A 27,178-nucleotide genomic window follows, 5' to 3' on the forward strand; every position below is an offset into this window, starting at 1 on the left:
CGCAGTAGCGCACGCTCACCGGCAGTGCTGCTCTTTCCCACCATCACCCTGGGTGAGAACAACCAACCCTTGAGTGATTAGCAAGAGAAATGTGTGCACCTGTATTAAAGGGCATGTAACCTGCCCCTAATACTCACCAAGAACATTAGGACACCTTATAGGAAAAAGAGAGTAACTTTGGAGTAGAGACTTTTACAGATTTATACATCACACCCACACCCACCTGACTGGCCCGGACTCCATCAGAGCAGACAGAGCTGAACCTCCGGTGTGGAGCCTTTCACACTTACCCTCCCATGTGGGACCTGCCCTGTGGCTCTCTGGCTGCTGAGCAGGGTCTGCTGAACTGGGTTGTGCTGCTGGCCCCCCTCAGAGACAGGCTAGCAGGCTCTGTGTGCAGAACTGAGGGAAAAGTCTCCTTCCTGATTCACACACAACTTTTCTTTCTTAACTAACACTGTGCCATGAGATGCAGCTGGATTGTTCTAAGCACAGAAAGCAGTAGATGGGAAAGCACCTGACGTTTGCATAGAACAACAACAAAGAAAAGCAAATGTGAGAAAAGGGAGGAGTCCACTGGTCTGCTCCAGGGACACCAGGACGAGGTGCACAGGGACAAGCACCTCCTTCCCGAGGTCCAGCCCCATCGTTCCCGGGCTGAGTTCACTCGGCCGCTCAGGTGTTCAGTGGATAGTGGAGCCTGGAACACCTAGAGATGAGGAGAGGACAGGAGAAAAGGGACACAGCCACAGGAAGGACAGGACAGTTAGGGCAGAGAATCATCAGAACAACAAGGGTGTGATCTTGTCTGCGATCTTGGATAAAAAACTAGCAGCTCTCAGGCTTAGAACTCAACAAATGAGTATAGTTCTGAATATTCTGGTAGACAAAATAGAAACAGCAAATAAACAGGCTGTTCAACAGGACAGAACTACTCTTTTTTTTCTATTTTAGGGTTGAGTGATGTCTACTCAGTCTACAAACACCGACTAGATAGCCAAGAGAAATTAGACTCCCTCTTTCTGAGGAACCTCTGGGGCACCTCTGGTTCAGTACTGGAGCGATTCAACATTAGCCAGGTGAGATGGCGCCCGAGGGCTCCCTCACACACCAGGGCCTGCTGCTCCGGGCCGCTCTCAGTTCATCTTGTCATCCTTGTGTAGTTGACTTCTTGTGGTCCTGAGGTTGTTCCATACTTCTGTGTACATTAAAGTCCCAATGAACACGAACAAGGTGCCCACCCAGTGCCACAGCGTGAAGGAGTTCTGGAAGTACCAGATGGAAAAGATGAGGCTCACAAACTTGCGCAGAGTCACCACCAGCGTGACCGTGAGGGAGGCGCACTCCGTCGTGAGGATGAACACGCCCCGGATGCACACGTACCTGGCCCGGAGTTAAGGTAGTTGTCTGTTAACTTCTGGCATGACTCTTTGCTTAAAGTTTCACAGTCTGAGAAAACACGAGTCTGAACGGCTGCTCGGAGGCTCTTCCTCAAGAGAAGGTCCTACGGGAAGCCTGTTCCTCATCGCAGCCCCGATCCCAACTAGAAACTACCTGGCGACCTCTGTTATTATTCTGGATTATTCCTATAGTTTATAACAAAGATCACCTCTGAAGTCAAAGGTCACCCACATGAAGAGGGTGACCCGGTCAGTGAGGATAATCCCATCCACTTTTTTTTTTGGTCTGGTCATGTCCCCAGCTTCTTCGCCCTCTCTTTCAAAAATGAACTCACTCTATGAGGTGACCTCAGAAGAACGAGGTCAATTTCAATACATTTCATGAATTCAAAGTCTTAGTAACTTTTATAAAAATGAATTTATGGTTATTAAAAAGAACTATTTTTAATAAATTAAGTTTTTCTTAATTTGGAATTTCTTTCAGAACTTTCTAGCCGCTGTGACCACTGGAAATATATAAGAATATCAGAGAGTCTCAGATAAAAATCACAGATCATTCAGGCCATACATTAGTTTTTAGCAAGTTAGTAGGCTCCCCTGCTTCTACCCAGAGCATTCCCCTCTACCTTCCTGTGACTCACCGACCCACTGCACCACCAGCTCTCCGCCCTCTGCACACCTGTCTCCCACTTACTAAAAAAATCAGGGCAGCCGGGAGTGGTGGCGCACGCTTGTAATCCCCGCGCTTGGGAGGCAGAGACAGGAGGATCACGCAGGTTCGAAGCCAGCCATGCGCGCTGGCTTAGGAGACCCTGTTTCCAAATAAAAATGTAAAAATAGGTCTGGGAGTGTAGCCCAGAGGTAGAAGGGCTTCCAGGAACCCCAGTACCACCAAAAAAAAAAAAAAAAAAATCAGGGCAAAAACCAAATCATGTCCCCACACCATCAGAAGAGAAGGATGAACATGTCTATCCAAGACATCATGGAGGGGACTCGAGTACGACAAGGAAGTTCAAAGGATACTGAGTGATGACATTCACGAGGAGGTAGAACCACATGATGGGCATCGTCGCACCGACGACGGGAACTTCGTAGAGCTCTGCAACGATCGTGAGGAAATACAGTCACAATGGTACAGCGCTTTTTTCTTTTTTTCGTTTTGGCAGTGCAGAAGATTGAACCTAAGACCTTGTGCACCTAAGCTGAGCTATACACCCAGTTCCGATATCATTTTTTTTTCTTTTTGTGGTACTGGGAATTGAACCCGGGGAAATTCTACCTCCAAGCTATACCCCTCGGCCCTATTTTATTTGTTTAGTTTTAAACAGGGTCTCCCTAAGTTGCTGAAGGCCTTGCTTAGTTACTGAGGCTGGCCTCAAGCCTGTGATCCTCCTGTCTCAGCCTCTTGAGCACCAGAGCTAGAGGCGTGTGCCACCATATCCAGCTCCAGTATCACTTTTGACAGCAAAACTTTTCATCTTTTGAACAAGGCAATACAGACTAAACATGACAGAAATAGCAGCATATTTCACTTGCAAATAGATTTCAACCACACCTCACTTGACTTGCCTTGACTCCAGACAGTCAGGAGAGGCACTGCTCTGAGGGTTCTTAGAGGTCTTCTCAACTATGACGTTAACAATTGGCGATGATCCTGAGTGATTCAGACCTCAGAGACTTTCTTAAACGTTACACACCTTTACCATGCTTGCAGAGAGCAGTCATAACTTCCTGACTCACACTCAGATGAGCACCCACTGCCATGCTACAAAACACACTTACCATCGTACCATTTGAGGTAAGATGTTTATTCTTTCCCTGTGTTCATTTGTCTGTCTCTCTCAATTTGACCAACAACCTCTAACTTATCGTCAATGACTGCCTTCCAGCTACACTGTAGATACTAGAAACTGGTTCTGCTTATTTTGTTGCCTGTCTAGCCTGTCACTAGGAAACAAGCTCTGCCATCATTCCGCTCCCGTCTTGCTGAGCACCAAGGCAGTGTGATGTGCGAACAGCTCTGCCTTTCACAGCAGAAAAGACAGACGGCCGCAGAGGGAGCTGGGCCGCTGGCCGCTCTGCAGGGCTCCAGCCTCTGCCGTGAGCTGCTACTATCTGTTTGATTTTTCAAAAAGTTTAACATTCTGTGTTCAGATGCAAACATGCAAATTCCAAAGAAAAAAAGTAAAGGTATAGCCTTACTTCATTTGAAAATAATGGAAAAGTGGCTATAAAAAGATTCTGCTGCTGCAACTACTGGTTAATGGCACTATCTATATTCCTGGAAGGTAGAGAGGGATGGGTGGGGCAGGGAGAGGAGGGTGGAGCCAATGATTTAGATAAGAACAGGAAAGGAAGCAAAACTGAAACTTTGCCCCAAAAACTGACAGGTAATTCTACTGTAAGACACTAAACTCACCAGACTTATTGAACAGAACCGCATGGTCATAAATATCAGAGGCCAAGAAAATGAAACCAGGAAGTGGAAGGGCGTGCTGTGGGAAGAAATGGTTCAGAAAGTTAAGTGCAAGAACATTACAGAAAAATTATGGCTTTACAATGACAGGAAGTTATGTCGGTCGTTTGCTATGCACTATAAGGAAAGGCAAATGTGGCTAAGTCAATGAATGTATCTAGAGCTTCTGCCCACTTGACATTATATAGCCCGATTTCAGAGCCCAGAAGTACGGCTCTTGCCCTCATGGAGTCTGACGGCATCACACACAACGCAAAGCAGAGCCAGCATCCTTGCAGAGGGGGATGGCACACATTCATTCTGCCCTAATGGTTTTTTGGTTTTTTCGACAAAGGTTAAGCAAACAAGAGATGTGAAAATTATAAAGAATACACAGATTTCCAAAAGAGTTTGTGGGAAACGTTTGGGGCAAGAGGAGGTCAGGGAAAAAGAAATGAAGACAAGAATCAGAAGAGAGTGAAGAGGACACAATAGGTAAGCAAAGATTAAGGTGCTGTGTGACAATCCCCACCGACTGCAACAGTAGCCATGAGTCACAGCTAACACTTACTGAACAGTTACTACGCACCTAGCATTGTTCTAAATGGAAGATATGAGCCCAATAAAATGTTGAACTTTAAAAAATTTCCAGCCACATACTCTTGCTCCAACTAATTATCTCAAATTGCATGTTTGCAACTTCAGTATAAAAAGCTGGTAGTGGTAGAATCCCCGGGTAGCTGCGCACCCGTGACCCTGAGGGGCTGGCTGTGCTCCAGGCATATTTCAGTAGCCAAAAGGAAGGAGGAAGAGGGAAGGGGAGGAGGAGGCACTAGATCCAAAGCTATAACACAAAGCACATGTAATAATTAAACACTCTATCGGATGAAAAAAACCCATCTGGCGGACTTAGGCCTCTTGACCCTATTCTTCCTAAACTATGTCAAAGATGCCTGCTTGTACACATTCCTTTGGCCTGGGGCTTCTGAAACTTATTTTCCCTTTCTAGGTTCCCATATTGGTTTTAGCCTGATCCCATCTACAAGATCATAGCAGATCAGGTCTCCATATCCCTAGAATTTGCTCTTGCTTAACATGTTTGTGTGTGTGTGTGTGTGTGTGTGTGTGTGTGTGTGTGTGTATAGCGGGGGCTGGAGATTGAATCCAGAGGCATTCTACCTCTGAGCTACAGCCCTAGCCTGATTTCATTTCTTATTTGAAAAGAGGGTCTTATTAAATTGCAGAAGGCTTTGCTAAATTGCCAACACTGGCTTTAGACCGTGATCTTCCCGCCTCGGCCTCCTAAGTACTCGGATTACAAGTGTGCGCCACCATGCCAGGCTATAACGCGTTTTATTCACACTGGTCGATCATGCTATCTTATGTAGATAAACTGTGGCTCAGAACGCAAATTAGTATAAAGTACTCCAGTCTATTGATCCCAAGGCTGTTTACTGATAACCAACTCATCTTTCAACTACATCAGAAGGATGGCATATTTCACTCAAAATAGCATATTATAACTTAGGAATTTTCATCTTGCCCATATCGAGAAGTTACTTACATTATAAAATAAAGCCTCCTTGGAGTGCTTCCCAAATTGTTTGTATAGAGTCTCCTGGAATAAACCCATCCTCGCTGACATTAGGAGGGCGAAAGTCAGTGCCCCGATACCTGAAATACAAAAACACTGGCTTATAAGACAGTCTGCATTTGTTCATTTCCAGATGTTTAAAGAATAGTTATTGTTCACAGTTCTACAAATATTGTAAACTAACTGTAGAACATGTACAAAAATTTAAAGACAAAAAATCATATATTATTTTCTGTTCTTTTATAGCTTTCTACATCTTTTTATGCACTTATGTACATATTTTTATATTAAGATAGGATCAGATAATATATGCAATTATATATATTGCTTTTTCCATATTTTCCCTTCAAGTCCTTCATTAAAATGGCCGGGCATGGTGGCACACGCTTGTAATCCCAGCATTTGGTAGGCAGAGACCGGAGGGTCACAGTTTGCAGATAGCCTCAGCTACTTAAAGAGGCCTTTCGCAACTCAGCGAGACCCTGTTTCAAAAAATATAAAAACTAAAAAATAGCTCGGAGCCAGGCAAGGTGGCACATGCTTGTAATCCTCGCGCTTGGGAGGCAGAGACAGGAGGATCGTGCAGGTTCGAAGCCAGCAGCCTTGCCGGCTTAAGAGACCCTGTTTCCAAATTAAAATATAAAAATAGATCTGGGAGTGTAGCCCAGAGGTAGAAGGGTTTCCAGGAACCCTAGTACCACCAAAAAAAAAAAAAAAATAGCTCAGAGGTAGAAATGCCCCTGGGTTCCATCCCCAATACCACAATAAATAAATAAATAATGAATTTTTTTTTTTAGCCAAACATGGTGATGTACACCTAAAAGTTCAGCACTGGGGAGGCTGAGACAGGAGGATCAAAGGTTCTCAGCCAGCCTCAGCAACTTAAGAGAGGCTCTCCACAACTTGGTGAGATCCTGTTTCAAAATAAAAAATAAATAGGGCTGGGTGTATAGCTCAAAGGTAGAATGTCTCTGAGTTCAACCTCCAGTACCACCTATACAAAAAGTGTGATTTACTGGCTGTATATTATTCTATCATGTGATTGTGCCATACTTAAATGTCTTTCAATGAGAATGCTTACTTAGAGTATTTCATCACTAAAGTTTATATATGTATATATCCTTGTGTACAAATCTTTAAACATTTTGTTGAATACTAGGGAAGTATACTTCTCTAGTATTCAACAAAATTATTCTTATAAATGGAATTACTGGGCTGAAGGTTGCAGACATATTAAAAACTCAATATACAGTATTTTTCCAAAAAGAATGTGTCAATTTAAACCCCCAATAATTTATATAAAAATGGTTTTGTCTTACTGCACCCTCAGCAGTGAGAATAATCATTTATCATTTTGCCACAATGACAGGCCAAAAATATTATATTTTGGTTTTAATTTGTATTCCTTTGATGACTAGGTGAGGCCGAACATAAAATTTATTGGAAACTAATTTTTCTCTACAAATTGTGTATTTATATTCTTCATAATTTTTCTCATTGGGTAAAGTATTTTTCTATAACTCATTAAGCTCTTTCTGTGTTAAGAAGAGTGACCTAATTGAGCGTGGTGGTGCACATTTGTAATCCCAGTATTTGTAAAGCTGAGGCAGAAGAATTGTGAGTTTGAGGCCAGCCTCAGCAACTTAGCGAGACCCTGTTCCAAGGCAAAATTACAAAGGGCTGTGGATATACTGTGGAGGTAGAATGTCCCATGTCCCAGTGTTCAATTCTTAGCACACACACACACACACAAAAATAAGCGACCTAAAGGGATAACGCTCAAAGCGCAGAATCAAGAAGTAAGGAGAAGACAGTCCTCTTGCGCTCTTTCTCTTATATTTGGTCAGTCTCAATCTGTTGTTATTGAAAGTGCTTGGACTCTCCCCTCCAAATCACATGTGAGAAAAAGCCTCTAGAGGAACTGCCTAATTAATCCTACAAAGATATACTTGCATTTCTATTTTTGTTTTGTGGCACTGGGGATTAACCTGGGGGCATTCTACCTCTGAGCTACATCCCCAGCCCCGTTTTCTTTTCTTTTGAGATAGGGTCTCACTAAGTTGCTGAGACTCTCGATACTCTGCCAATGCTGTCCTAGAACTTGTGATCCTTCTGTCTCAGCCTCCCCAATACTGGGATTATAGGCATGCACCATCACCCGTGGGAAGAAATTTGTATTTGTTTAAAAAAATTCTCAGGAGATTATGATGACTAATTAGACTGGGGAACGCTGCCATTTGGAATGGTTATCTTTTGAAGAAAATGAAGCTAAGGTGTAGAAACGGGTCCCTTGGAATTCTGGAGCCAACTGGCCTGTGTGCCCTTTGCAGACAGTTCTGCTTAGCTGACAGGCTGTGAAGAGATGGGCACTCCATACCACCCTCAGAGTGTGGTGGGCAAGTAGACACACACTGTTCTTGTTGCCAGTGGCAACCAAGAAAGATGGGGATCCATGGTGCAGAGCGCATGGCTGTGAACGTGGACAGTTGCTTTTTTCATTAGCTGTATGACCCCAGGCTCTCCTCTCTTCCATGGCATAATCTGTTTAGATGCAGCTTCTTGCCAAGAACATGTCCCTCAGGAGAAAACTAAGCAAACAACTACCGAGGCAATTAGCTTTATTGCAATTACCGTACTTGCCTAGTAACCACCATGCGAATGCCTGGAATCCATCGTTGTCACTCAAGCTGGACTGCGAGGTCTAGGAAATAAGAAAACATACCAGGTACAGAGGCCAGAACTGCATGCAACATGCCCAGATAAAGGGAGACGCTTACGTTACCCATTTCCCTCCGCTTTTCTTTTGGTGTTTTAAGTCCTTACATTATATAAGCATCTTAGTTTGTTTTATTATTAAGTTGCCTGAAACTGAGCCCCAGTGGCAAGTACTGGACATAACTGATTTGTGAGCTGATTCTTACCACCTGCTTCGCTGACATGAAAGTGCAAATAAATATCCCTGCAGACACCAGGGCAATGGAGGTATATTTGAATATACTGTATCTGCAAAAATAAGAACAACGACATCTTAGGGAAACAGATACACATTTCCAAGTGATATTTTCAGTCAGATGGTGCATGCAAGTACAAATTGTTAAAATATAAGGGAGGGCAGAGTCCACATAAGAAAGTGCTTGAAGGACACAGGACGTTGATTCGTTCTTAAACAACATCTTTCCTTGAAGTTGGTTAAAATAGTTTGCTTCCCACAGTTTATTGATAAACAGATTGTGGCATCAGAAAACAAAAATAGAAGCAGACAACAAACAAGATCTGGCACTGCATTCTGCTCTCAAGAGTCCAAATGCGAGCCCAACCCAGTCAAATAGAATCTGTGGCTTTACCTGTCTTTACGGAGCCTAAACCTGAGTCATAAGACACACATCGCTCAAGAGAAAGAAAAAATATTAGCATTTGGTGATCAGGAAGTCACTTAATTCTCCATTCTCTGGGGGGGGGGTTTAATCTCTAAATAACATATATGCCATTTTAAAAATATCAGCACAGCTGGATAAAGGGAGAAATCTTCAAATTATTGCACTATGTGTAGTAATAACAGTGGCATTTCACATTACCTAAAATAGCACCATTACTGTCCCTTTCAGGTTCTTGGTGATCAGGGAAGGCCTCAGGAAAGGATTAAAAGAAATTAAACGTGTAAAATGGCCAATCATCTTTTGCTACTCAAATGCACTGTATCCTTTGGTCACAGTACCTATAAGAAGCGGATCAAACTGGCAAGAAGCAGCGAAAGGAAACTAAAGGGCCAAGAGGCCCACGCTAGAGAGCAGAATGGTGAGGAGGTGGGCACTATCTTCAGTCTGGAAAGATCAACTGGGAGAAGTTTACAGCTCAGGCCAAAAAACAGAAGGGCACAACTACCGAAAATACACACATGATCCTCAAATGAGGAGCCGTGCTATGAACCTGAGGGGTTGCTATCCAGGACAAATAAAACATTTACCTTATTTCTCTAAGTTAGTTTATAGAAGCTCCTGCACCATGGGTGATACACATAGAAGAGTTACAAGCCTTGGATAAATAGAGTTTAGCTGGCAGAAACATAACCAACTCTTAAAAGAGTAGGATGTTTGAGAAAAGCCCCTGACATTTTGAGGCAATATCAAGGGAATCCAATTACTTTTATGACATGTCCTTTTGTCCCTGATATAAATCAAAATCAAAATCATAGGTTGGTCTGTTCCAGGGTGAATTTTACTTTACCATGAAGCTCAATGGTCCCCTCAAATACAACACACCTGACCACACCTGGCCATCATGGATGTATGCTTAAACGCAGAACCTAGGAGAAATAAATCAGCTACACTGGTATTTATCTGGAGAATACATGAGCCTCAGGAGATAAAGGACCTATGATAAGGAGCCTCCAGGACAACTGTCCTTCTTAAGACACAGCCCATACTATTTAAAAACTTTAGGTCCCCATACCCATGAATTCATAGCTAATTTCCCAGGTGGTATATGGAATTCTTTTTTTTTTTTTTTCCCAGTGGTATTGGGGTTCCTGGAAGCCCTTCTACCTCCGGGCTACACTCCCAGACCTATTTTATACTATTTTTATTTTTGGAAACAGGGCCTCTCTCTCTCTCTCTCTCTCTCTCTCTCTCTCTCTCTCTCTTTTTTTTTTTTTTTTTTTGGTGGTACTGGGGTTCCTGGAAGCCCTTCTACCTCTGGGCTACACTCCCAGACATATTTTATACTTTTTTATATTTGGAAACAGGGTCTCTTAAGCCAGTGCGGCTGGCTTCGAACCTGCGTGATCCTCGGTCTCCCAAGTGCGGGGATGACAAGCGTGCGCCACCACGCCCGGCTGGTATATGGAATTCTAACACTGAGTACTGAATACACTGAAAAATTAGCATCAACTTGTACACTTCTGGTCTTAATAGCAAGAGTGAATGTTCCCTGAGAAATTATGTGCTATCCTTCCTCAGGGTCCCTCTTTTTTGGCACTGATGTGTGAGGCTGAAAAGGAAGATGGAAGACAAAAACTTTGAAGAAGCACCCCAGACATTCATCCTATCTTCTTGGCTATTTGGGTCTTTGTTGGGAATTTCCTTTTTAATAGTGTGATTATTTCCTAGCTCATTTTGTTGTGCTGATCAGCACCTTCTAGGACAACACCGGCCCACAGAACTATGAAGTTGGAAAAATTCCATATCTGGATTCTTCAATATTATTTCCACTAGGAATTTGTGGCTACTGAGCATTTAAATGTGACTGGCGCGGTGGTACACACCTATAATTCCAGTACCTGGGAGGCTGAAACAGGAGAACTGCAGGTTTGAGGTCAGCCTTGGCAACTTAGTGAGACCGTTTCAAAATGAAAAGTAAAAAAACACGGCTGGGGGTGTAGCTGAGAAGTAGAATGCCCCCTGGATTCAATCTTCAGTACCTGCCCCCCCCCCCACGCATACAAGAGTGAATAAAATGTGTTGGTGAGATTGAGAAACTAAATATTTAATTTTATTCCATTTTAAGTAATTTAAATATAAATGTAAATAGTCACATGTGACGAGTGGTGACATACGACATACTAAAATTCTATTATCGGTGGATTCTGTGGGTTAGTATGGTACGAAAGATTCAGCGATGACAGCAGCTCGTCAGCTCCAAGTGCAGACGCTGCTGCTTCCGGCCTGGGGGAGGGCCTCTCACCTGTCCACTATCTCGGGAAACCAGACCACTGCGCTTCACTTGGAGAGAAAGAACTAAGAGAAAAGGTAGATGGCCAAGAGCAAACTTAATGCTACAGCGGGAAAGGAAACCAGATGCTACTCTATGGACAGCGGCTTAGAATATAATTTTTATACAAAAAATAGGAAGTGTGTTACTTACCTTTTCTTCAAAATGATAATTCCTAGAATCATGTTGGCGATTAGAGAACCCTGCAAAAAGAAAAGAGAGTAACAGAGTTAGCACATTAGGGAGAGAAAATGACATAATTCCAGATGAAAAGGAACACAGACAGGGAAGACATGGAATGAAGGAGGCTAGAATGAATAATAAGGTCCGGGTGTTCTTACAATGGCAAAAACAGAGGCCATAAAAATCAATGTGAATCAAACTTTTTAAAGATGGCAATGAGAATAAAAATGACCATTCTCAGTAACTAGCCATGGCTGAAGCTATGTCTAATACAAACAAATGATACCATCAATTTCTTTTTGCCAAGTTTCCCATCTATCTAATTTATAAGACTTTTAATAAGCTTCTCCCTACCTCCAATATTAATGAAATAAGTCATGCAAGGATGTATCTTCCATAGAAAGGTGGTAATTAATTAACAAGTGTTCATTCAAAGGCTACCATGTGCCCAGTTCTCTAAAGGTCATCTTAATAATTACAATTAGCACTGGAAAGTCCCTTTAGGAATAGCATATTATGTATCACAAAAATCTCAGGCCACACAGAAATGTTATCCACCCATTTGTATTCTTCTAAAATCCTACCCACATGCTCCTTGAGGCCTTCCTTGCTCTTCTGAGGAACACTGCTCTTATGTGTATACAAGCTACACAGAGACCTACCACGGTACATTAGGCAAAGGAGAAAGCTTATGCTACTTTGAGAAAAATCCCCTCTGTCAACTCAAGTCTCTGCTAAAGAGAAATCAGAAAAGAGAAGGACAGGTTGATCATCCCTAATCTGAAAATCCAAAATGCTTCAAAATCCAGAACGTTTTTATGATGCCACAAGTGGGAAACTCTACACCACAAAATCTTGTTTTATGCACAACATTTTTTAAAACATTATATAAAATTTTGTTTAAAGGTACATATGAAAGCCGGGCGTGATGGCGTACGCTTGTAATCCCAGTATTTGGGAGGCTGAGACCGGAGGACTGCGGTTCACAGACAGCCTCAGCTACTTAGTGAGGCCCTCCGCAACTTAGTGAGACTCTGTTTCAAAATAAATAATAACAAAAAATAGGGCAGGGGGTGTAGCTCAGAAGTTGAATCCCCCTGGGTTCCATCCCCAGACTCGCAAAATAAATAAATAAATAAATAAATAAATAAATAAATAAAAATGTACATATGAAATATAGATGAATTCTATATTTAGATTCAGGTTCCACCCCCAAAGATACCTAGTGTGTATATGCAAATATTAAAAATCTGAAATACATCTGGTCCCAAGCATTCTGGATACGAGCCACTCAATCTGTACCTGTTTCATGCACTACAAGTAAATGTAATTTTATGGAGGAAGAAGCAAGAAGTGGTAATAAGTTAAATAACATTAACAGAAAGTTGAATATAAAAATCAGTCAGATGGAGAAAATTGAAAGTAAAATCTGTTTCCCAGGAAAAACTTAGTCTTTTTAATTAACTACCTATCAGAGAGCAGATAAATAAAAGTCAACGGTCCCCTTACCCATTTCCCTCTCTTTGCCTAACTTCTCAGGTGAAAGCCCTCCCTGCTCACACACTCACAAACCTGGTCTTACAGCCCCAGCCCAGCCTTTCTATTCCTGCCACGTGCCACTCAGTTCTACCTTTCAGAGGAAACGCACGACTGAGCTGGCCACACTTACAGATCTGAATATCATGTGCAAGGGCATGGCGATGTTGAGATTGAGGGCGTAGTTGTTCACCACGCTGACAGTGAAGAACATGGTCACCATCACAGCATAATACCTAGCGGCAGAGAAGACCATGTCACACGGGGGCCATTATTTCAAGAAAATCAAACACAGAAGAAAATATGTATTTTTTTACCTAAAAAGTATCTTACTTATTCCCACTGCACTAAAAAGATTGTATCACTGTTATCATGTGACGTTAAATACTATTACACATAAAAACAGCTCCCAAAAGCCAGGCGAACATGAAAAAAATTTGAATTTCCAAATATATTTAGAAATGCTTGTTTTTCAATGTTCCAAATATGTTTTAAATGCTTTTTTTAAGTATATATGTGTGTGTGTGTGTGTGTGTGTGTGTGTGTGTGTGTATGGAGAGAGAGAGAGAGAGGGAGGGAGGGAGAAAGAGAGAGAGAGAGAGAGAGAGAGACTTAAAACATATCAATATGGTTTTCTTTTGTTGTGGCGCATGGTGGCGCACGCTTGTAATCCCCACACTTGGAAGGCTGAGACAGGAGGATCACACAGGTTTGAAGCCAGCCTCAGCTACTTGGTGAGGTTCTAAGCAACTTAGACCCTGTTTCCAAATAAAGTATAAAATACATCTGGGAGTATAGCCTGAAGGTAGAAAGCCCCTGGGTTCCAACCTCAGTACCACCAAAACAAAAAACAAAAAAAAAACCAACCATTTAAATGACTAAGGAGTGCAGGACAATCTGAGTAATGGTTCCATATTCTTCAAAAAATGTCCATGCTGAGCGCAGGTTCCCAAGCATACTCTACCGCACATCTGACAACAACAGTGAGTTGATCCTAGTTACCTCTTCTGACGAGATGCCATGTGTCACTGGCTAGATATGGAGCTATCTACATCGTCACAATACGTAGCAAAACCAAGGCTACAGTAGCACAGCCCGGGACATCTGAGGAGCTTAACAATGCACGCAGAGCACAGTATGACCCACGTGCAAAATCACTAGCAACCACTTCCGCACAACCTCCAAATAGCATCTACTAGTGACTTCACAGGGCTTCTTGCCAAAAGTGCTCAGTCCTGTCTTGAAGAGATGCCACTGGGAGACTGAGTTTCTCAAGGTCTCTCAGGATAACTACTTTGACTAGTCCTCGTGGCTGCCCACACAGAACTGCCTCGAGATCACATGAGGTTGAATGACATGCGCGACGCTGATGATGGCTTAACACACGGAAAAGAAAATAGTCACCCAAATGGGCCATGTGTAGGAGGATGGATGTTAGGACAAGATCATGGAGTGCCTCAAGGGCAGGTTGGAGTCTGGACTTTCTTCGGAAAATCATGGAAATCAGGGACGGGTGGTGCCATGATAAAATGGATGAATGGTGGGAGGCAGGGAGCCCTGCCAGCTATGAGACTCCTCTAAAACTTATGGCGACGGTGAATATATTCCTGACTCATGGCTGCAGGAATGGAAAGAGTGGGAGGAGACCAAAAAAGGCCAAAGAAGCAAAAAACTGCTAGGGCTCCCACTATGACGTAAAGCGTGCTCTGCAGGAACAGAAAGCTCGATGCGGGTACGAAAGCCAATGAAAACAAAACACATGCAGAATATTTAGCACTGCACTGAGAAATTGAAAAGTACATTATTACTAACAAAATTCAGCCAGATTTTCTGCCCCACACTGTTAAGGAATGCTGACCACCACGGATAAACCTTGAGTAGTAGAGAATGTCACACAAAAACGTCATTCTCTAATGGCTCTTAAGCACTCACAACTGATACGTAACACTTCCATCTCCAATCTCTCACGGCAAGAAAACTAAACCTCCAATACACTGTCCACCATCACAACTGCCCTGTGTTCTATTCGGGCCCATGAGTACAGTTACGCAAGTTTGGACTGATGAAGAGAGGTAGGATTTCAACAGTCTGACTTGGCTAGGCCTCTGTTTTCTTTTAATAGAGGTGAAATTCATGTAACATAAAATTAACCATTTTAAAGCAAACAACTCAGCGCCATCAGATTATTTACAATGCTGTATAAGCACCACACATTTCCAAATATTTCCATATATTTCCAAAATCCAACTGTTTTTAAAAAATGATGCCATTCTTGGCATATTTGACAACTTTACAAACACAGAACATATCAACCATAACCATTAAAAACTTGTGATGAGAGTAGGTTTTGTGACTGACCCCATATTACACACATACACACAGTCTACATCACAGTTATTTTAAATGTTATGGCAGCAATTTTATTCTAAAAACAGGCCAACTTGGAATTTCACAATATTTTAAATTCATAAAACAAATTACTAATACCCTTGACATAAATCTTAGTAAAAGATGCCTCATACTCCTTTTCTTTTCTTTTTTTTTTTGGTGGTACTGGGGTTCCTGGAAGCCCTTCTACCTCCGGGCTACACTCCCAGACCTATTTTATACTTTTATTTGGAAACAGGGTCTCTTAAGCCAGCACAGCTGGCTTCGAACCTGCGTGATCCTCCAAGCGCGGGGATTACAAGCGTGCGCCACCACGCCTGGCATCGTACTCCTTTTCTATAGGCACCACTTTATAATTTTTTGAGACACCTCAAAGCTAAAAGAGACTTTGCTCTGCGATACCTTATTGGGATGGCTGGTGGCTTCCTTCCCAAATTGGCTTCAAAGAGGAAACCTTCCACAGCAATAAACAAAAATTGTGCAAATGTCACGATGTTCCCACATCCTGGATGCTTCCTGTATAATGAATAGCAAAAAGAAAAAATAAGACACAAAAATCAAGATAAAGGGCACTAAAACATCTTATATTTATAGTTGCAAAATAACAGGAAGGATGATTTAGCTCGGCCACTGTCTTTCCTTCTCTTGGTGTTCTTATCCATGGACACGTATTTAGCATTATGCTTCACAAAGAATGTCAAACTTTCTTATTTCACTCTTCCCTAGGTTCTAGCAGGCCGTGAGTGAGAATTACTCTGCCATGCTCACCGCTATGTCTGTGACACGGCTTTCCTCGTAAACTGTAGGAAACTGGTCACGTATTCCTATTGAGATCTTAACTAATAGGAAGGAACGCCCCAGGACAGAAATATGCTGGGATTTCTCCTGGGATGTTTTTATCCTTCCTGATCAGAAACCACTGACCAGGTGATATCAGGGACGCGGCTCTAGATGGTGTTGCTGAGGGAGTAAAAACTGGTTCGTGGGATGGGGGAAATCTTACTCGTTTTATAAGTGTAAAGCATAGAAATACATAGAAGAAAGTACATCTATAGAGGAGTGATTAAGAAAAATGTCTAAGAAGGGTTCTGGAGTTGAGGACAATAACTTAAAGAAGACCGAGAAATACCACTGCAGTCTACTTTCTCCACAACTCTTAGCAGGTGCTGTAAGTCTACCAGGCACTCAAGTGCTTGAATTTCAACCGATGCTCTTCCCTGGTCTATGTAACAGCTAGGAAATCTTCTGTGGTCTACGTAACAGCTAGGGAATCTTCCACAGTGACTATTAGGGACAAATTTACAAAGTAAAAAAATTCCTTTTGATATCCAGCTTGAGGCACTCTAAAAATTAGCCATGTGAAACATGAAATGTTGCCAGTTGTCTTGAGCTGGCCCTCCACTTGCTCTGTTCCATCACCAGAAGTACTAAGTGCACAGCACCCAGATTTCCCTTAATACCCACGTCGTATTCTGTCTTCATCTTGACCAAAAACATTCACCTCAAGCCAGTAAGTAGAGGGACTTAACTGTGCTCTTATTTACTGATACAAAGCTGTTTATCAAAAGCACCATTCTTTCTGGTGGTATAATAATGAACAGCAATGCCAAGATTCACAAGTTTCCGCATGCGTGCGTGCGTGCGTGCGTGTGCGTCATTAGGGACTGAGATTGAACCCAGGGGCATTCTGCCTCTGTGCTTTACCCCCAGCCCTTTTCAATTTTGTTTTGAAACAGTCTCACTAGGTTGCTGAGACCAAGCTGTCGAGGCTGGTCTCTAACCTGCAATCCTCCTGTCTCTGGCTCCCATGTACTGGGATGAAAGGTGCGCACCACCACGCCCAGCACAGATCCTTCATCTACCTATCAGGCATAAAAGCAGACAAGCCCAAGCATAAAGCAGTCTTGCAGCAAGCGAGGCTTACCCCTGCAGCAGACCCGTCACCACTCTTCAAGTTCTGCTGCCTGTCAGGGTTTCCCTGAAACCTGCGTTCCATGCAGTTTAACAATGTCTCTTTCAGCATATCTCATGTTCAAGGCTAAATGTTGTAGAAGTCCATAAATAATTATGTAAGCTATTTAGCTCATTCAAGGAACTAATTAAAACCATCCACTTAAAGATGAGGGCTCAGAGAGAGAAGGAACTTTCAACTAGCTGGTCCTTGGCACAGTGCTCTTGAACTCTGGCCCGAGCTCTTTAGAAGCCCTTGCGCCTGAGGAGGTGCACTCTCCCAGTGCTGGGTTCGTTGGCCTGGGGTAGGGCCCTGGGAATCTACTTTCAGAAGCTTCCCACTTGATCCTAGTATGCAGCCAGCACTGGAAACCACAGTGTAGGGACGGGGAAAGGCCTGGGAGTGGGTGTGAACATGTGTGCGAACATACAGGCAAGCGTTTTTAAGATGCATGGGTATGTCTCAGAGGATGCACAGGGCTGAGAAGTACTATGCTCTACAGTGATTAAAAGTACGTGTTGACTATGATACATAATTACATTGCACCAATAAAAGCATAAAAATAAATAAAACATGAAAAAGCATACACTGACATGCAAGATCCACCTTAGTCACATACCATGTGACAATGGAAGTGAACCAACTTATCTATGTCCAGTTTTCTTATCTTTAAAAAGTGACTCTCAGCCGGGCTTGGTGGTGCATGCTCATAATCCCAGCATTCATGAGGCTGAGACCAGAGGATGTCGGCTCATGGCCAGCCTCAGCTACTTAGTGAGGCCCTTTGCAACTCAGTGAGACCCTGTTTCAAAATAAAGAATGAAAAATTAGGGCTGGGGGTGTAGCTCAGAGGTAGAATGCCCCTGGGTTCCATCCCCAGTACCGCGAAAAAAAAAAAAAAAAAAAGAAAGAAAGAAAAGAAAAAGAAAAGAACAAGTGACTCTCACTGGGTATGATAGGGCACACCTGTAATCCCAGTACTTGGGAGGCTGAGACAGAAGAATCCCAGGTTAGAGACCATCTTGAGCAACTTAGGAAGACTCAGCAAGACCCTGTTTCAAAACCAAATAATAACAAAAGGGCTGGGGTATATCTCAGAGGTAGAATGCCCCTAGGTCCAACCCCTACTACCACAAAAATAAACAAATAGAGACTCTCTCAAGGGCAATGCGCCAGTCCCTAAAAGTACTTAGCACAGTGCCTGCCACAGCATGGCAAAGGCCAAGAGAAGCATGAGGATGACCAGAGCTCAGGGTCTTGCATGTCCTGAAAGGTCTTCAATCTACGCATGCTCACCCTTTGAAAAGCATTCAGATTGACCAATTTTTCTCATCTGTAAAATGAAAAGTATATGTTACTGTTGTAGTGAGAACTCGATGGGAAAATACAAATGGGGTGCCAAGCACAAGACTGAACCCCAAAGAAGCCTGAAACTCCCCTTGCTTTTCCTTCCATCCTCTCTCTAGCTAAAGCATAGGCCAATCCAGTAAAAGAGCAGTTGTGTAGAACCTATTACGCATGAAGGTAGGTGCAAGCTGGCAGGGAACGCCCAACAGGAATGACATCTGCTCTCAAGCCCATGATATCATGGGACAGTCAGACATGAAGTATGAACAGGAAGGACCCAGTGCCACCGGGGAGGGTCAGAGGGCAGGCTGAGGTCCTAGTCACCTTTGTGTCTGGTCTTCACTCAAGCAAGTCAATGAACGTGGGCACGCCTCACTTGACACAAACGTGATGCAGAACATTAGCAAGTGTTTAAAAGGTCAAAAGACAGTTTATTTTTTAAAAAAGATTCGCCTTATAAGTGTGTTCTCCGTATGATTTATTGTTGTTATTATTATTTGCAGTTCTTGGGATGGAACCCAGGACCTCATGCATGCTAAGTAAATTCTCTACCAGAGCTGCAATCTTAGCCCCATATGGTTTTTTTAAAGCAGTCATATTCTTTTTTATCTTTAGTTTATGGAGATAGATATCAGTCATGCCCATTTCACTGCGCAAGGCACTCAGAGCCACATGGCACCGACTTAGGTAAATTTCTCAGGGCCTCGTGGCAAAGAAATGGGGTTTGGATATACCTTTATTATTACTAATATTAAAAATCAGTGGGTTTTGGTATGGGTTTTAGTTGTGCAACCATTGCCAATAGCTAATTTTATATTATTATTATTATTATTATTATTATTATTATTATTATTATTTTTGCAGTACTTAGAGGATGGAACCCAGGGGCATTCTACTTCCGAGCTACACCCCCAGCCCTATTTTTTAATTCTTTATTTTGAAACAGTTCTCACTGAGTTACAAAGGGCCTAAGTAGCTGAGACTGTCCACAAATCACGATCCTCCTGTCCACAAATCACGATCCTCCTGTCTCAGCCTCCCAAATGGTGGGCTTACAAGCATGTGACATTACCCTGGCTGCCAGTAGTTACTTTTAGATACACCCAAAAGAAATCTCAGACCTGTCAGGAGTCATTTCTCCTTTCCTCCCTGCCCCCATACTTTGACAACTCTAGTCTACTTTTCTGTCTGCATTTCCATATGATTTTTAATATACTAGTGTACTCATATGATCCAGGTTTTTTTTATACCAACCTAGAGAGCTTTGTAGAGTACGTACTGTTGTATAGCTCTCAGTGGAATTATTTAACTTTAGTAATTCATTTTAAAACTTCAGAGAAAAAACTTGAAATCCTTTCCCTAAATCTTTTGTTCTCTTGAACTTTATTCCTCAAGAATTATACTCATTAACTGCAGACAGCTTCTCTAACTTTGAATTCTCTTTGGCAAGAATCCAAATTTTTATTTTAGAAAAAAAGCAACTCTGAGGAGAACGACTTGAGCAGATAGTTCATGCCTGTTGTTTTTCTGATTCTACGTATAGGAACCTTTCTCATTTAACTCAACATTAGGACTCTGATTGAAAATGAAAAATTTCAGAGTATTTTCCTGATGTCAGACATGCAAGACCTTGCTTAGATAGGTGATGTATGAATTTCTTGGTGCAAAGATAGAATGTAAGCCCAGAAAGGAGGGGGATAAGGAATCAACCTGGTACGATAAATTGTTTCTTTTTTATTATTAGCTCCAATTATAGTCCCAACTACAGCTATACCAATCAGAAATAAAAAACATAAATTTGAGCTGGGCATGGGGGCTCACGCTTGTAATCCCAGCAATTGGGCAACTGAGACAGGGGGATTCCGGTTCGCCGACAGCCTCAGCTATTTAGTGAGGCCCTTTGCAACTCAGAGAGAACCTGTTTTAAAATAAAGAATCAAAAATAGGTCTGGGCATACAGCTCAGAGGTAGAATACCCCTGGGTTCCATCCCCAGTACTGCGAAAATAAAATAAATTTGTCTTCTAATTGGAGGAAAATGTTCTCTCCTTCCTGCCAAGTCACTTTATCATTCATGTTTAGAATTCTGCTTGCCATTTATAATGGCACCTTAGGGTTCTAAGGAAGCCACAGTGAAAGCACAGTTTCTGCTCTATAAAAATTTATGAGCTTTCCATAGTGATGTTCCCTGATAAGTCACCAACTCCAAGACCATATCTAGAAAGAATCTTAAAGGCCAGGCCAGTTGGCCTAACCAGGTCTTATTTACCTGATCGGTAATAGGAGAAGTTAAGCATATTAGGTAAAGCAGTTAAGCTTATATTAGAAAAAGGCTGCTACTTGGTCTCATGTACCATTGATTAATAAGTTTATTTCCTCACTACTTCGTGAAAACCCATGGTTGAATGCAAAAGTATAGATTTGTTAAAAAGATAAATGAGTGATTTATTTATAAATTAGTCAAAGTATCTAGAAAGAAGTTCCTATAATTCATGAAAACATTTCATAAACTTTTCAAAGATTGGCCCACAACCTTTCTGGAACATCTCACAAAACAAAGTATGTCTGAAAGCCAAGTGTGGTGGCGCATGCCTGTAATCCCAGTCCCTTCGGAGCTTAAGTAAACTCATTGCTTCTGAATGACTATATTAGTGCTATCAAATTAAATGCACTTCCAGCACCCACATGAAGAACTGGGTGATCTTTATCTATGGGCTGCTCAAGTTCAAAAGTAATAGGTGGGAAAAGGTCTTGGACTAGAAATGCAAACATCATGGGGCCCAGTACTTGTTCTACCCTTACCAATGGTCAAAGGACACCTAACTTTTTTGGACTTGATTCACTTTTGGAAAAACAGAGATTACAATCCGTGACAACTGTTCCAACAGCCAATGGTGATAATATATAAGTGTGGAAACAAAGATGGCACCGTAGATAGTATTTTACAGCTGGAAACAGGAGGCTGAGTGACTTGAGAGGGCCACAAGAGTCAGTGGATGGCAAAGCCAAGGAGGAAATTCAGAACCTGAGCTTTTTAGGCCTGAGCTTCTTCCAGTCCACCTGTTGTCTCTTCTCCAACAGCTTCTGTCCACTTAACCTTGCACATTCGTACTCAACATTACTTGCAAAGCTGACCTACTTCCCCTTAAGGAAAGTGTCACAACCGGCCTCAATTTAGTGACACTTCAAAATGCATCCCCAATTTAAAGGCGATAATATCTTCAAGCTGGATATGTTCTCAGGTCACCTGGACCCTTTTACATAAATAATAATCTCTTCTACATCACTGAGATGTAGATGTTTGGGCAAAATACTCATAACCGTCTCTAAAGCCAATGACACGAAGGCTTTGCGGGACACTAATACACGTGCAACTTTGAAGCAGGTTACAAAACCGGACTGTTTTAGAAGGCAGAACAGAGGAAAGAGCTGGAGTTTGGATGGGAAGGAGGGGCGAAAGGGGCTTGGTGGAAGGAACCTCGGGTTCTGCCACCAGCTACCTGCCGATCTTGCACCAGTCACTAGGAAAACTCTACAGGCGTCAATCCCCCGCCCCCCGGAGCTGGACCGGGATGACGTCCGCAGCCCCTGGGTGCCCCCTCCCGGGAGGCGGGCGGTGTGCAGGACCGCGGGGCGGCGGACCCGGGAGCCTCCGGCTGCCGGCACCCCAGGGCGCCGGGCGCCGGCTTCGCTGTGGGTCCCGCTGACGCCAGGTGGGACCCCGCGGGGATGCAGCCGGGGCAGCGCGGGGGGCGCCGGCTTCCTCCGAGCAGCCTCGGGAGCCGGAGAGGCCGAGCGGGTCACTCACCGCACCAGCAGCTCTAGGAAGATCACGTTACTGCAGCAGCCTGCGAACACCAGGCCCACCGCGAAGGCCGGGCGCATGGCCGGTGCGAGGGAAGGAGAGCGAGCGCCCGCCTACGCTGCTACCCCAGGAAGGCGGCCCGGATCATCGCCCACCCGGCGCGCCACTCTCCCCGGGGATGTCAGTGGGCTCCACTTCCCCTGCGGTCGCCACCGACGTGGCCAGCCCAGGAGCTGTAGTTCGCAGTCAGCCCAGGCCCCATTCATCCGAGGGGGCGTCCCAGTCCCGGCCGGACCACATATCCCAGAGGACCACGCGTCCTGACGTCAGTCTGGGCGGGCCGTTTCTCCACTGAGAGTAGAGCAGGGCGAGAGCCCCGGAAGTCTCGCGTGATCAGGGCCGCGGGGCCTGCTGGGAAGTGAAGTTCCAAAACCGTCAAGGTGTCGGGCCACTGCTGAGAACTGGGGAACAGGCGTACGGGAGCTACAGACCTGCGCTCTAACAGCTGAAACAATGCTGCCGAACTGAATGAAAGTAGAAATTCCTCTAAATTTGCCTCTAGAAAATTAGAGTGGAGCCGGGCGTGGTGACGCACGCTTGTAATCCCCGCGCTTGGGAGGCTGAGACAGGAGGATCGCACAGGTTCGAAGCCAGACTCAGCTACTTAATGAGGCGCTCAGCAACTCTAATGAGACCCTGTTTCCAAATAAAATATAAAAAAAGGTCGAGGAGGTAGAAAAGCCCCTGGGTTTTACCCAAGTACCACAAAAAAGAAAGAAAGAAAAAGAAAATTATAGTGGAACTGGGTGCGGTGGCTCACACCTGAAATCCCAGTAGTTGGGAGGATGGCAAGTTCAGATCAGCATCAGCAATTTAGAGAGACCCTGTTTCAAAATTAAAAGGAAGCCTGGCATGGTGGCGCAGGCTTGTTATCCTAGCATTTTGGGAGGCTGAGACAGGATCCAGGTTCGGGGGCAGCCTCAGCTACTTAGGCCCTTTATAACTCAGTGAGACTCTGTTTCAAAATAAAGAATAAAAAACTAGGCTGGGGAGGTGTAGTTCGGAGGTAGAATGTCCCTGGGTTCAAATCCCACTGAAAAAAAAAAAAAAAAAAACATAGTGGACCCAGAAATTCTGAGGTTGATCTTATCAGCCCTGCTATCCCAAGCAACATGGCAGAGGCTCCATCTTACAGTAGGTAAAGATGAAAACAGTAACGTCTGTCTTACCTGGTTGTTGTGAGAGTTAAAAGATGTGGTCTATGAAAATCCTCGCACAGTATGTTTATTCACCTATAATTACTGGTGAGGCACCTAGCCTGCTACCTGACCTTGTTAGCTCCTCTAGGCCAAGGACATTAAGTCATTATTGTTACATGCCCACACTGTACCTCCTCAAGGTGTGTACTCATCAAATACTGAATTTAACTGGTAGAAGACATTCTATTCATATTAATTCTTACTCCAACTCACCTTTAAAAATCTGCCTTTTGTGAATTTTATAATGCACTAGAATTGCCTGGGGTGCTTCTTTTAAGAAAATACAGGTTTCTAGGCAAGGATTCTGGTTCAGTAGGTCTTAAGTGAGAGCCAGTACTCTGCACTTAAACACCCCAGATGATTTTGATGTGGTCTCCAGGCTACAAATTAGGCAAAAAACATTTTGAAGTATGTGTGTATTTTAAGGAAGCCTTCAGATTATTCATGTCTTAACAGGCAATAAAAACAAAATAGCATTCCAAAATTCGACTTAGCTTCCCATCCTGTACTCTGACTTTGCTATCGCTGTTGGGATCAATTGCAACTTAAATGTATGAAGTGGCAAAATAATCAGCAATAGTGCTGACATTTTAGACTAGGTACTGGGGGGGAGAAGTGTAAACACATTGCTTCTTTGCTGGGTGAACAAGGTATACACACACACACACACACACACACACACACACACACACATTTTACAAATAAAGAACAGTCCAGCACTACCTTATGCATATAAGTACCTAACAAGCACTATTAATTGTCGTTGTTGATTGAATTAGAACCAAATCGGATAGCTCAGATTATAAATTCTCTGAGAATTCAACTGGAACAAGAGGGAAATGCACTTTCATTTCACCACCAAAGATAAAATAGGCATTTTTGGCAGAAGTACCTGGACAGTAGTAGTTCTCAAAGTTTGCCAGATGACTGCAGCTAACTAAGGTTGAACACCATTGAAATCAAGGAATCAAGCACTCTAAAGGGCTGGGTTTAGGGCCAATATCAGTAGGTCACTTTAGGTGCATCTCAGTCTGATTAAACCAGGTCATTTAGGGGTGGGATGCAGGAATCAATTTATTTATTATTTAGTAACTTTATTTTTGGATTGTGGGTTGAACCCAGGGGCATTCTACCTCTGAGATACAACTCTAGCCTTTTTCTTTTTCAAATTTAAGTTTTGAAACAGGGTCTTGCGGCACTGTTGAGGCTGGTCTTGCACCTACGATCCTATGATCTTAAGCTCTCAAGGAGAGGATTACAGGTATGAGCCATCACACCCAGTGGTATCAGTCACCTTTAAAACTCTACACGTGATTCCAATGTAAAACCAAGATTGAGAACCACCGATGGCCTTTCACACTTAGAGATCCTCAATCCTGGCTGCATGAGAAAGTCACCCAAAACAAAAATGTTTGAAACACTTTTTTAAAAATAAAAAATACCAGTCCTACTTCAACTAACTAAAGCAGAATATTAGAAAGTGAGGCTCACTCAAAGATAATATCCTCACCTCCACTGTAGGTAATCCTGCCTAAAGGAACACTGAACTGAGCGCCCTTTCTTTTAACCTCGCGAGAGATTGATTCTAATTATACAAACTTTTATTTTCATATGCGCCAAGAATTTGAGAGCGCTTACAGGATGTTCTAAACACCTCCCATTAAATCTCAGATAAAAACCAAACCATGCCTTAGTGACAGAACAAACAAACGGCCTGAGAGCTATGTCTGCATATGCTCTGTACCTTCCTTCCTCCCTGTTTCTGTTTTGTGAATACTAATTGCATGTGCCTATTAATTACCTAGAATCTTGATAAATTAAGGATTCTGCTTCACTAGGCCCAAGGCATGGCCTGAGATCCTGTCTGTCTGTCTGTCTTTCTTTCTTTCTTTCTTTCTTTCCTTTTTTTTTTTTTTTTTTTTTTTTTTTGGTGGTACTGGGGTTCCTGGAAGCTCTTCTACCTCCAGGCTACACTCCCAGACCTATTTTTACATTTTTGTTTGGAAACAGGGTCTCCTAAGCCAGCGCGTGCGGCGCGGTCCTCCTGTCTCTGCCTCCCAAGCGCAGGGATTGCAAGTGTGCGCCACCACGCCCGGCGAGATCCTGTGTTTCTAACAAGCTCTTAGTTATTGCCAATGCTCCTAACCTGTGGACCACACTTGGAAGAGCAGAAACTGAACTAGTTACCTGGGGAGACCTCTCTGCCCTCCGCTTTCCTTGGATCAGAAATGACAGGCAAGCAAGCCTGTCCTTAAGTTCCTCCTTCCCTTACTTCCCAATCGTGCTTCGAGAAATGACCTTACCTTTTTTCCGCTTTCAATGTGTGTGTGTGTGTGTGTGTGTGTGTGTGTGTGTGTGTGTGTGTGTGTGTAAGGGGGGAGGGTACTGGGGATCGAACCCAGGGGCATTCTACCTCTGAGCTATACTCCCAACCTTATTTTATTTATCACTTGGAAATAGAGAACAATAGGTTGCTGAACTGGCCTTGAACCTTTAATCCTCCTGTCCCTGCTTCCTAAATCCTGAGATTACAGGCATGCATCACTGCACCCAGCCCTCCTCCTTCACTTCAGTATCAAATATCTTTTTTTTCTTTCAGTACTGGGGATTGCACCCAGGGGCATTCTACCTCTGAGCTATACTCCTACACTCCCAGACCTATTTTATATTTTTAAATTTGGAAACAGGGTCTCTTAAACCAGAGAGGCTGGCTTCGAACCTGCGCAATCCTGATGTCTCTGCATCTCAAGTGTGGGGATTACAAGCGTGCGCCACCACACCAGGCTTTTTTATTCTTTATTTTGAAGCAGGGTCTCACTAAAATGCAGGGGGCCTCACTAAGTAGCTGAGGCTGGCCAAAACATGTGATCCTCCTGTCTCAGCCTCCCAAGTCCTGGGGTTACAAGCATGTGCCACCATGCCCAAATATCTTTAAAAGAGTGATTTATATTTATAATCTGCTTTTTATACCTCCAATCCGTTTCTTAAACTACTGTGATCAAAGCCAGATTATTGAAAGTAGTCACATAAATGAGACTACTTACAAGTGTGCATGGTGGCACACACATGTAATCTCAGTACTTGGGAGGCTGCTACAGGAGAATTGCAAGTTCAAGGTCAGCTTCAGCAATTTAGCAAAGCTCTCAGCAACTTAGTGAGACCCTGTTTCAAATTTAAATGTAAAACAGAAGCCAGGTGTGGTGCACGCTTGTAATCCCAGTTCTTGGGAGGCTGAGGCAGGAGAATCACAGGTTCGCCAACAGCCTCAGCTATTTAGTGAGGCCCTCTGCAACTCAGTGAGACCCTATTTAAAAATAAAAAATAGAGCTGAGGATATAGCTCAGAGGTAGAATGCCCCTGGGCCTAATCCCCAGTACTACAAAAAATAAAATAAAATAAAATAGGGATATGGGAGTGCAGCTCAGGGCTAGAATGCCCCTAGGCTCAATCTCCAATACCAGAGAGAGAGAGACGAAGGAGAGAGGAAGGAGGGAAGGAAGAGGGAGGGAGGGAAGAAAGAAAGGAAAGAAAGAAGGAAGGAATTAATTTCATGAG

The 27,178-nt window shown here is 43.2% G+C and overlaps 1 protein-coding gene across 1 annotated transcript; it reads right to left on the reverse strand.

Annotated features, from left to right (window-relative positions):
* Positions 1 to 1,136: 1,136 nt before the first annotated feature.
* SLC35B4 (solute carrier family 35 member B4) lies at positions 1,137 to 22,444 on the reverse strand (the record flags this gene model as incomplete). Its single annotated transcript, XM_080701961.1, has 10 exons — positions 1,137 to 1,383; positions 2,424 to 2,499; positions 3,820 to 3,895; positions 5,420 to 5,529; positions 8,081 to 8,150; positions 8,371 to 8,452; positions 11,309 to 11,358; positions 13,008 to 13,110; positions 15,665 to 15,778; positions 22,368 to 22,444. 10 exons carry the CDS (start codon positions 22,442 to 22,444, stop codon positions 1,137 to 1,139), a joined length of 1,005 nt encoding a protein of 334 aa, XP_080558087.1.
* Positions 22,445 to 27,178: the final 4,734 nt, after the last annotated feature.

This window comes from Muscardinus avellanarius, assembly GCF_963383645.1.
Source record: "Muscardinus avellanarius genome assembly, chromosome: 9".
Classification (NCBI taxonomy): domain Eukaryota; kingdom Metazoa; phylum Chordata; class Mammalia; order Rodentia; family Gliridae; genus Muscardinus; species Muscardinus avellanarius.